This window comes from Grammomys surdaster, unplaced genomic scaffold (assembly GCF_004785775.1).
Source record: "Grammomys surdaster isolate TR1022 unplaced genomic scaffold, NIH_TR_1.0 98, whole genome shotgun sequence".
NCBI classification, from domain to species: domain Eukaryota; kingdom Metazoa; phylum Chordata; class Mammalia; order Rodentia; family Muridae; genus Grammomys; species Grammomys surdaster.
This window is the reverse complement of record NW_021604577.1, coordinates 13,360,688-13,371,495: the sequence shown is the minus strand read 5'-3', so window position 1 is coordinate 13,371,495 and position 10,808 is coordinate 13,360,688. Positions and strand designations below refer to the sequence as shown.

At 41.4% G+C, this 10,808-nt stretch overlaps 1 protein-coding gene across 1 annotated transcript in view; it reads left to right on the top strand.

Moving 5' to 3' along the window:
* The first annotated feature begins 303 nt into the window (after positions 1-303).
* The window catches only part of Psma6 (proteasome subunit alpha 6), a 17,373-nt gene continuing 6,868 nt past the window's right edge, over positions 304-10,808 (top strand). The window contains exons 1-4 of the mRNA XM_028782477.1: positions 304-471; positions 7,800-7,894; positions 8,334-8,415; positions 10,537-10,692. Of these exons, the coding sequence (XP_028638310.1) occupies positions 396-471; positions 7,800-7,894; positions 8,334-8,415; positions 10,537-10,692 (409 nt within the window). The 5' untranslated portion in view covers positions 304-395. The remainder of the gene's footprint in view (positions 472-7,799; positions 7,895-8,333; positions 8,416-10,536; positions 10,693-10,808) is intronic.

The window sequence follows — 10,808 nt, the reverse complement described above, 5'->3', positions numbered from 1 at the left end:
ACTCCAGTAAGACAAGCTAGCAAGTACAGGCGCCAAAACTGACTACGGACGTGCTGATCATTCTGTCTCCTGAAGTCACAAGTAGGCAAATCACAACTGCGCGTCCCTTGAAAACTTCCTCTTTTGGCCAATTTGTTCTCCAGCACGCACGAATGGCTGGGACCCAGAGCCGCCACCCAGAAGCATGCCGGACCGCAGCCTGTGCGCTCGAGGCCCCGCCCACTTGGAGGCGGTGCTTTGGAGCTTCCCCTCTGGAACCCCTGCCCGAACCTTACCAGAGCGGAAGCAGCTCGGCGGTGCTCCGGAAGCAGTAGCCATAACTTCCGGGAGGGACTTGTGTGCTTGGTGTGTGTGTGCTACGGGGTGCAGACTGTGTTTGAAATAGCGGGAACGCCATGTCCCGTGGTTCCAGCGCCGGTTTTGACCGTCACATTACTATTTTCTCTCCCGAGGGCCGACTCTACCAAGTAGGTGAGTGACTCAGGGCCGCCTGTGGGACATCCGAATTGCTCTGTCATGCTTCGGCCTGGAGCGAGCAGACGCGGCCCAAGTATAGTTTGGGGCTTGAAGAAGGGCCTGAGCCAGGAAAGCAAAAGGATCGAGGTCGGGTTCACTCTCGTGATCCCATCTCCGTCTCCAGTCGGGCTTTGAGGCTGAAACCAAAAGCCTGGCTCTCTTCAGGAGCTTCCTACTATCCAGACACAAAGAATTAGGGTATTGCACTGTAATGCCTGACTGTGGCTTCCGGAGTTCCCTTTAGCTCAGTGATTCGCAATCTTCCTAATGCTACGCCCCTTAAATTCAGTTCCTCATGTTGTGGTGACCCTCAATCATAAATTTATTTTCGTTGCTACTTCAGAACTGTAATTTTTCTATTGCTGTGAACTGTAATGTAAATATCTGTGTTTTCCGATGTTTTTTTTCTTAGGCGACCTTGTGAAAAGGTTTTTGTACCCGGGGTCGCGACCCACTTGTTGAGAACCACTGCTTAGCTTCATTCTACCTGGAGCCTGAGTCTTCCCTTCGCTGAGAGTGGTTCCTTAACCATCCAACTAAAATGCACACGCTTGCCACACACACACACTCACCCTCCTTTGCAGTATAGGTAGATTACTTGCTTGGTGGTCAATTCTGTACAAGTGTGTAAAGCCCTACATGGCTGGTTCTAGAAAAGAGATACATGTCACTCGTCCCTACTTAAGCTTAAAGGAAGTGACAGGGAACCAAACGAATAAAAAGAGAAGAGTGGAGGTTTGCAAGAATTTGCAAAGTTCTAAACTGAGAAATAAAAGAACAGTAATGAACTCTCCTTGAAGCTGGCAGCCCGATTTTAACCCCCATCTGTAAGAATGATTCTTAGTTTAAAAGCTGGCTCTCAATCTAGTCTTTGCTAAAGGAACAGCTTTAATGAACAGAAACCTGAACTTGGCATCAGTTACTCTGTGAAACAATTCATTGTGGTAAATTGAAGTCGTGGCAGGCTTTAGTTTAGGCTTATAGGACAAACTGTTAAACTCTTGCCATAGAAAACTTAGTGTCAGGAGAGCCTGACATACATCTTGTCCATGATAATTTTATTTTGAAGTCTCTTATCTCAGTGTCTTGACAAGGAGAGTCATACTGTCTTGGTTGGAAATCCTAGAGTTGGTCTTTAAATGGAGGTCTTCTCACCTATATGCTTTCTATATTAGATTGTTGTTTGAGTTGTTGCTTTCCCTCTTTTACTCAGGACGTGAGTTAGGCATCGCTGAGAAAGAGAAACTGAAAGAATATAGTGTGAGCAAGCAGTTTAGTGCTTTAGAGTTCAGGCCCTGCAGCCGTCCTCCCTGGATTAACAAACCTGCTGTGCTCCATACCAGCTGGCCTGGCCAGCATAGAATCTTTGCTCAATTTCTGCTTGCAAAATTTTTTGAGGTTTAAATTAGGCAATGCATATATTGCTTATTGTGTGCTGTTAAATATTGAATATTTGGTATAACAGGATGCCTGTTTGAATCTTTGACTTAAAAAAAAATGTGTTAAATTAGTCCCTCTGTAGATAAGGAATCCCTTTCTTTGGGTCCATTCTTCTTAGTTTGCTAGTGAAGTATATTTGTCTCTCCACGATATTGTAATTGCTGTGTATTAGACTAAACTTTAGTCCCCCAAAGACACAGAATCTAAAAACTATAAAATGCACATTGTTAACCTAGGTAGCTGTAGAGTAATATAACAAACAGGAGTGGAGACTAGGGAAGTAAGGGTTAACAGCGTGTTCCTCATTTGCCATAGTGTAAGCATTTCATTCCCGACACCAAAATCCATAGTCTATCAGTGATCGAGGAATAAATTTAAATTATACTACCAAACACAGTTATAAACGTGATCTGTAATTTTAACAGTGCCAATTGGTAGACTTTTAAAGAAACAATACTTTGGTAACTATTGAATTTTTTTTCTTTTGCTTTTCCTTTAGACCTTAAAATAATAATAAAAGAAATTACATTATATCTATTTTGTATATGCAGAAGTCAGAGGACAGCCCTCAGGAGTTCTCTCCTCCCATGTACACCCTGGAAATCAGCTCAGGGTGTCTGTCCTGCTTGTTAGCAGGTACCTTTACCCACTGTACCAGCAGTCTGGCCCTGAAATTCCCCAAGTGTGAGTGTGTTTGTGTGTGTGTGTGTCTGTCTGTCTGTCTGTCTGCCTGCCTGTCTGAATTCAGGTTCTCTGCAAGAGCAATATACTCTTAACCCTTGAACCATCTCTCTGGCCTCTGAAATTGTTTTCTTTTTTTTTTTTTAAGATTTATTTATTTATTATATTTATATGAATACATCATTGCTATCTTCAGACACCGCAGAAGAGGTCATCAGATCCCATTACAGATGGTTGTGAGCCACCATGTGGTTGCTGGGAATTGAACTCAGGACCTCTAGAAGAGCAGTCGGTGCTCTTAACCACTAAGCCAACTCTCCAGCCCGAAATTGTTTTCTTAATGTGTGTGTGCGGGCTGTGTTTGTGTATAAGCATGTGTTAGGAATTGTAGCGCATGTAGGTTTAAAATTCTGTTTTTGAAAATTACATTGTATTTGTTGTCTGTGTATGTGTTTGTGTGTTCATGTGCGTATGTGTATATATGTGTATGTCTTGTCAAAGGGCAACTCAGGAGAGTTGGTTCTCTCCACTATGTGGGTCTTGGGAATGTTAACCCAAGTTGTCCTGTCTGGCTGTGGGTGCCTTTACTCGATGAGCATCTTTCTGGCTATAAAAAGTTCTTTCTTTCTTTACACATTGCATTTGTATAGGTATGTTTTAAGAATTAATAGAGCACATTGGTTTAAAGTTTAATTTTAAGGTTTGGGGTGTAGCTCAGTGGGTCTAGCACCTGAGAAGAAGATGGGGTGGAGCACAGAGGAAGAAGGAGGACACTATTAATTATATGTGTGTACACACATATATGTCTACACCAAAAAGTTACAGGCTCAGCACTGTTACATGTTAAGTCTCATATGGAATCGAGGCCAGATTCCAAGATTGCTAGTGACCCTACTTTTGAAGATACCTGTTTTAGAAAACAAATATTAGTGAATCGTTATGTGAAACGATTATGTAGCCTTCAAATTTAGGGAAACAGCAGAATATCTCTTGGGTTTTGTTGTTTTTTAAAGGTTTATTTTCTTTCTAATTATATGTATGTGTGTGTAGGTCTGCATGGGAGTATTTGCACTTTAGTACAAGTGTGTGCATTGGATTCCTCTGAAACTGAAAATTCAGTTGATTGTTCAGCTACCCGATATAGTTCATGGGAACTGAACTTGAGTCCCCTGCAAGAGCAGTAAATACTATTACCTGCTGAGCCGTCGCTCCAGTTCCTCATCTCTTTTCTCTTCTTTCTTTCCTTTCCTTTTCTGTTCTCCTCTTTTCTTGTTTGTTTATTTGTTTTAAGTTTTTTGTTGTTTGTTTTTTTTGTGTGGTTTTTCTAGACAGGGTTTCTCTATAACAGCCCTTGCTATTTTGGAACTCACTTTGTAGACCAAACCGGCATCTCTCGTTTTTGTTTTTAATAACCAAACTTTACAGGTTTGTTTGGATCTTTCATTTTAATTTTCCAACTAATGTTTATCTAGAAAGACGAAATTATATTTATATGCCCAGATTCAATATAGCATTTTAAACAAAAGTGTGAGTGGAAAGTCTTACATTGTATTGCTATTAGTAGCACCTCAGAATTACTTGTACGTGCTTTATAAAGTCTGATGTGTGTCCAAAAGAGGAGGAGGTGCTTCTCTGCTGTTTGCTGGCATTATAGTGTGAGCTGCTTACACTGAGCCATTCATTACCTGGTATTGTTTGCTTGTCCTGAGCTTTTGATGTAGTAGACATAGTACTTTTTATAGTCGGCCTGCTTCCACTCTAATGTTTCAGAAATTAAAAGTTGAAGAAATGGTAGGAAATGTAAGATTTGGTTTTTGTCTGCTTGTGGTGGTGCATGCCTTTTTAATCTCAGCTCTTGGGATGTAAGGCAGGTAGATCTCTCGAGGCCCACCTGGTCTACAGGGTTGAGTTCTAGGATAGCCAAGGCTACACGGAGAGAAACCTGGTCTCAAAACACCAGCCAAACAAAAAGATTTGTTTTTATTTTATGTATACGAGTGTTTCCATGCATGTGTTCATGTGTACTGTGTGCTTCTGGGTGCCTGTAGATGTCAGAAACGTGCAGGAATCCCTTGGGACTGGAGCACAGCCGTTGTGAGGTTCCATCGGTGCTGAGAATCAAGTCCAGATCCTCCGAAAGAGCAACAAGTGCTCTCAACCTCTGCACCATCTTTCCATCCCAGCGATTTTCATCGTAATAGCTTGTTTTTATAAAACTGCTGTGGTTGACAGTTTGTTTGGTTTTGTATGATGTGTGTGCATGGTAGAGTATGTGCTGGATGCACACTCCAGCGTTAGAAGACATCAGATGTCTTCCTCTTTGAATGTCTACCCTATTCCTTTGAGACAGAAGCTCTCACTGAACCTAGGGATAGGTTGGCTCCCAGCAATCTCTTTCCTGCTGAGCCATCTTCCTAGCCTGGTTTTTGTTTTTCAGTTTGGAGAGGGATTGTGTGGAGGTCGGAGAAAAACTGCAGGAGTTACTTCTCTCCTACCATATGGAATTGGGAGTCAAACTCATTGTCATCAGGCTTGGTCCCAAGTTTTTTATCTGCTGAGCCACGGTGAAGGGGCTTAGTGATTGTTTTGAGACAGTTTCATTGTATCTGAGACTGGCTTTGAACTAGAGGCAGTCCCCTTGCCTTAGCCTCCCCAGGGCTAAGATTATAGGCATGTCACCACACGCGGCCATTTTTTGTTTGTTTGGTTGGCTTTTCGAGACAGGGTTTCTCTGTGTAGCCCTGGCTGTCCTGGAACTCACTCTGTAGACCAGGCTGGCCTCGACCATTTTTTTAATATGTAGGAAATGACAGCATCAAGGGCTGGACCTCAAAAAACAAAGTAAGTAGGATCAGGTGTATTGATGCCTATGCCAGGCGGATCTCTGTGATTTCAACTGGGGTATATACACACATACACACGCACAAAATTCACTTGGATCTTTACTCTGTTTTCCCTTTTTTGAAGAATTTTATTAGTTTAATTATGTGTATGTGTCTGAGTATGTGCATATGAGGTGCCCATGGAGTACAGAAGAGGGCAGTAGAGCCCCTGGGACTGGAGTTAAGGGAAGCTGTAAACATCCTGATATGGGTGCTGGGACCGAACTTGGGTCCTCTGGAAGAGCAGTAAACTCTCTTAACTGCCGAGCCATCTCTCTTAGCACCATTTATTTATTTATTTATTTATTCATTCATTCACCTCCAGTCTGCACTAAAGTTCACTTGATAAATTTTTCTGGATCATTGTTTTATTGTTTGAAACACAGTCTTGTTATTTATTGTAGATCAGGATATCCTTGAACACATGGGCCTTCTACCTCAACCTTAGTACTAGAAATACAGGCCAGGGCTGTTGGTCAGTTTTTGTATTTTAGATACTATGTTTTTCAATTCTATAATTTCTGTTTTGTTGTTGTTGTTATTATTATTACTTTGTGAGTATGTGTGCTACAATGCAGCAGGTGGTATTCAGAGAACAGCTCTGTGGAGTTGATTCTTTCCTTCTACATTCTGATGTCAGTTCTGGGGATTGAACTCAAGTCAGTAGGTACTCTAGTTAGGTTCCCATTGCTGTGACAAAACACTGTGACCGGAAACAGCTCAGGGAGGGAAAAGGAAAACCTATATGTTTTTCATTTCATGATTACATACAGTCCATCATTTCGGGAAGTCAGGGCAGGATCTCAAACAAGGAACCTGGACTCAGGGACTGAAACAGAACCCATGGAGGAACATTGAATGCATGTGTTTCTTATCCTGATCATTTACAAAGCCTCTGGCTAGTCCTCAGAAACAGTGTCCAGAATATCACTTAAAGTTAAGTCGAAGCTGTCTACTATGTAGCAAAATTTAGGTCATAACTGGGATTATAAATAATTTTTTAAAAAAATTTTTCTGAGCTGGGTGATGGTGGCACATACCTTAAATCCCAGCACTTTGGAGGCAGAGGAAAACAGATGTCTCTGAGTTCAAGGCCAGCCTGGTCTGCAGAGCTAGTGCCAGGACAACCAGGGCTACACAGAGAAACCATGTTTCAAAAAAGGAAAACAAAAATTATCTTCTGTATTTTCTGTATTAACACAGAAAGTGATAGCTGTATTTCAGATCCTATCAAGGACACGGGGACACCAGAGTTGTTTGTGTTTGCTCCCTCCCATCTTAACACCAGTCTTCCAGACCAGAGAGTTCAGTGACAGTAGTCACAAGTACACACTCTGAAGTTTGTAATAAACTGGAAAGCCCTAAGTTAATTGTAAGTTACAAAAATTGTGATGTTTTCTTTTCATTCTTGAGACAAGATCTTATCATGTAGCCCTGGCTGGCCTGGACCATGCTGGGATTAAACTTCAACTGGTACACAATGTCAATATGAAATCTAATTACAAATATTAAAACTGCATGTGGTAAGTTACTGACCAAAAATCAACAGAAGTACTAAATCTTTAGAGCACCAGTTTTGACATAGGAAACGCAGGTGTGGTGAAACAGTGCCTAAAAAACAATTTTGAAAATGATAAGACATATTAAGATTTGCTGTGATAAAATTAGAGTAAAATTCATGTCAAAATTTGACACTTGAACCTAATGAAAATTCAGTAAAATAAAACTGGAAGAAATGACTGGTTTGACTGGTTTATTGACATTTTTATTATTATTTTGATTTTATTTCTCTTGGTTGGCATTCCACATTCCTATAGCTTAACCTGATTCTTTTAATGACAGTTTATTAATTTCCTTGTAAGAATCTATGATAAATTATCCCACGTTAGCTAGACATGATGGTACATGCTTTTTAATCCCAGCACTCAGGAGGTCCAGGCCAGCCAGAGCTATATAATGATATCCTGTTTCAAAAATGGAAGGAAAATGATTTTCCTTTTTTTTTTAAAAAAAAAAAAAAGACAGGGTCTCTTGTATCTCAGGCTGGCCTCAAACTCCCTGTACAAAGATGACCTTGAATTTCTGACTCTCCTGTTTCCTCTTGCCAAATGCTAACTAACATTCTAGTCACCATGCTCAGATTGATCCAGTATTTTGTGCATACCAAGCCAGCACTCTACTAACTGAGCAAAGTCCCCGGGCCCTATTCCACCTTTTAAAAACAAAACAAAACAAAACAAAACAAAACAAAACAAAACAAAATCTGTTTTGTTTTTCCAGAATATGCTTTTAAGGCTATTAACCAGGGTGGACTCACATCTGTTGCTGTTAGAGGAAAGGACTGCGCAGTTATTGTCACACAGAAGAAAGTACCCGTAAGTAAATCCGTCTGCCCAGGGACTCAGTGCACACAATCAAACGTAGGCGTGTTCTGTGGTTTTGAACAGTTATATTACTACCCGTTCGCATTAGCACCAGTCTTGGCTTGACTCCGCCTCTTTACTGATCACACGAGGAACACTGAGCAGCTGCAGCTTGTCTGGCTGAGTTTGTACTATATAATCACAATAAATGGGATGAGATTTCTAAGTCCTTTGTTTTCTGGGACCTTTAATCTACAGAAAACATCTAGAAAAAACATCCTCCTCTACCCCCTTTTGAAAGATCGGCTTTAACTATTAATGAACAGAACACGTACATCTCATAACTCCTGTCTCACAGCTGATTGTTGCAGTTCCATGCTGGTGGGTTTTATAAGTCTACAGAGGCTGTGGACTTTAAAATGACATGACGATGGTTTACTTTGTTCTTTAGGACAAACTACTGGATTCCAGCACAGTGACTCACTTATTCAAGATAACGGAAAACATCGGCTGTGTGATGACAGGAATGACAGGTGACTGCAAACAGCATCGTCCTGGGGGAGCAGCCTGCCAGTACTTCCTGCCACATGACTTTGTATTTGTGTTGTGTATTTGTTTTTTGTATTTATTGATGGTGTATGTGGGAGGGGTGCACTTTGTCAGGGCATGTGTGAGGTCAGCAACCTGTGGAAGTTGGCTTTCTCTACCATGTGGCTTCTAAGGATGGGACTCAGGTTGTCAGACTTAGCAGACACCCTGACTTGCCAGCCCTATGTTTTCTGATTTAAAGATCCCGTAGTACCTGATTGGAGGTGTTACTAGTAGATTCACTCGCTATCTTCTCAGGTTAGTATTAGTTTGTGTTTGTACAGTATGTTCACTTGTGCTTGTGGAGGCCGGAGGTTAACATCTGATGTCTTCTGCTATCACCCTCCTTATTTTTTAAGATAATTTCTCTCCCCAAATCTGCATCCCTGTTTCAACTAGACTGTCTGGCTAGCAAGCCCCCAGGATCATCTTCCTATTTCCAGCCAGAGTGTACACACACACACACACACACACACACACACACACACAAGTTCATCCCAGGATTACAGGTCCCAGGGTTACAGGTGTATGCCTAGCTTTTACATGGCTCCTAGGGATTCAAGCTTAGGTTCTTGTGTTTGCACAGGACTTTACCTGCTGGGCTCTCTGTCCACCCCCGATAAGATATTTAAGACTGTCGTGAAGTTGGTTGATAGGTCACTTAGTTGTTCGGTTGCCTGATTATAGTTATTTACTTGACTTACGGGCTTTTTGGTTTGGGGTTTGCTTGTTTGTTTGAGGTAGGGTCTAGAACTCCACTGTGTAGACCAGTCTGTCTGTCTGCCTCTGCCTCCTGAATGCTGGCATTAAAGGTATTTGCAACCATGCCTGCCTGGTTGGTTGTGGTTTTAGACAATGTCTTGCCGTCTAGTTCAGTCTAGCTTCAGAGTCAATAACTGTCCTGCCTCAGTCTACTGAGTGCTGGGATTCCAGAGTAGACTAGCCATTTCTGACTTGTGGACTATTTTGAAATCATAAATATAATAGAGTTGCCAGTAGGGAATCTGGACCCCTTATAGATACAGTATTTCAGATTCGATTAGTAATTTAAATGGACCTAAATAATTACTCTTTTTCAGATCTAGTTATGACACTAGTTAGAAGTGAGTGAGGGTTTCTATAGAGTTTACTTTGGCTTTCAATTTTCTAAATTCAAAGGAAAATTCATGTCTAAAACGTAAAGATGAAGAAGTTATTCTCTCTCCTTAAAGTGTGTTATTTAGGAGGCTAGAAAGACAGTTCAGGAATTAATATCCCTTGCTGCTGCCAGAGGACCCAAGTTCAACCCCAGCACCCACATAGCACCTCATAATCCCCTTGTCTGTTATCTCCCCTAGCTTCTGGGGCACTTGGCACACATATGGTCCACATAAAGTAAATCTTTAAAAATAGCATTTCTCTTGAAACTTTTTAAAAAAGTATATTCTTTGAATTATTAGACTTATTTTTTTTCTCTCTCTCTCTCAAAACAGGGTTTCTCTGTGTAGCCCTGTAGGCTGTCCTGGAACTCTCTTGGTAGACCAGGTTGGCCTTGAACTCAGAGATCTACCTGCTCTGCCTCCTAAGTGCATTAAAGTCGTGTGCCACTAGCTCCTGGCCAGTATTAGACTTTCTTCTCATTACATTTATTTGTGCACATAATGTGTCATGAAGCATGTGTAGACATCAGAGGACAGCTTATGGGAGTTGTTTCTCTCCTTCCACACTGAGTCCTGGGGCTCAATCTCAAAGCCATCAGGTTTGGTGGCAAGCCCCTTTATCTGCTGAGACATCCTGCCGGCCCAGGTTACTAAATTCTTGTAGAAACTATTTTGACCACTGGTGAGAGGCTTGGTATAAAAGAGCAATGTGGTATAAAGTTTACTAAATGTTCCATCTCTTGGTTGTTCACATACGCCACGCCAAGTCACTCAGTGTGTGTTACCACAGAAAAGCCATAGAGAGCCCCTGGTCCTTCTATGACGTGTATTTGAAATAAACATAGATATCTGTGGTGGAGAAACAGGCTTTCAGGTGCATTCTGTTCCTAAAGTGGTAACTCTTTGGGCTTTTGTTTATCCTTCAAGCTGACAGCAGATCCCAGGTACAGAGGGCACGCTATGAGGCAGCTAATTGGAAATACAAATACGGCTATGAGATTCCTGTGGATATGCTGTGTAAAAGAATTGCTGATATTTCTCAAGTCTACACACAGAATGCTGAAATGAGGCCACTTGGTTGTTGTAAGTATGCTCAGAAGTCTTCTAAGGAATCGAGTTGTAACTGTCTTTCGAGAACATATATAAAGAAACTGAGGCCACACTTGAGTTCTGAGTATGTAGTTTGCAATTACAGCTTC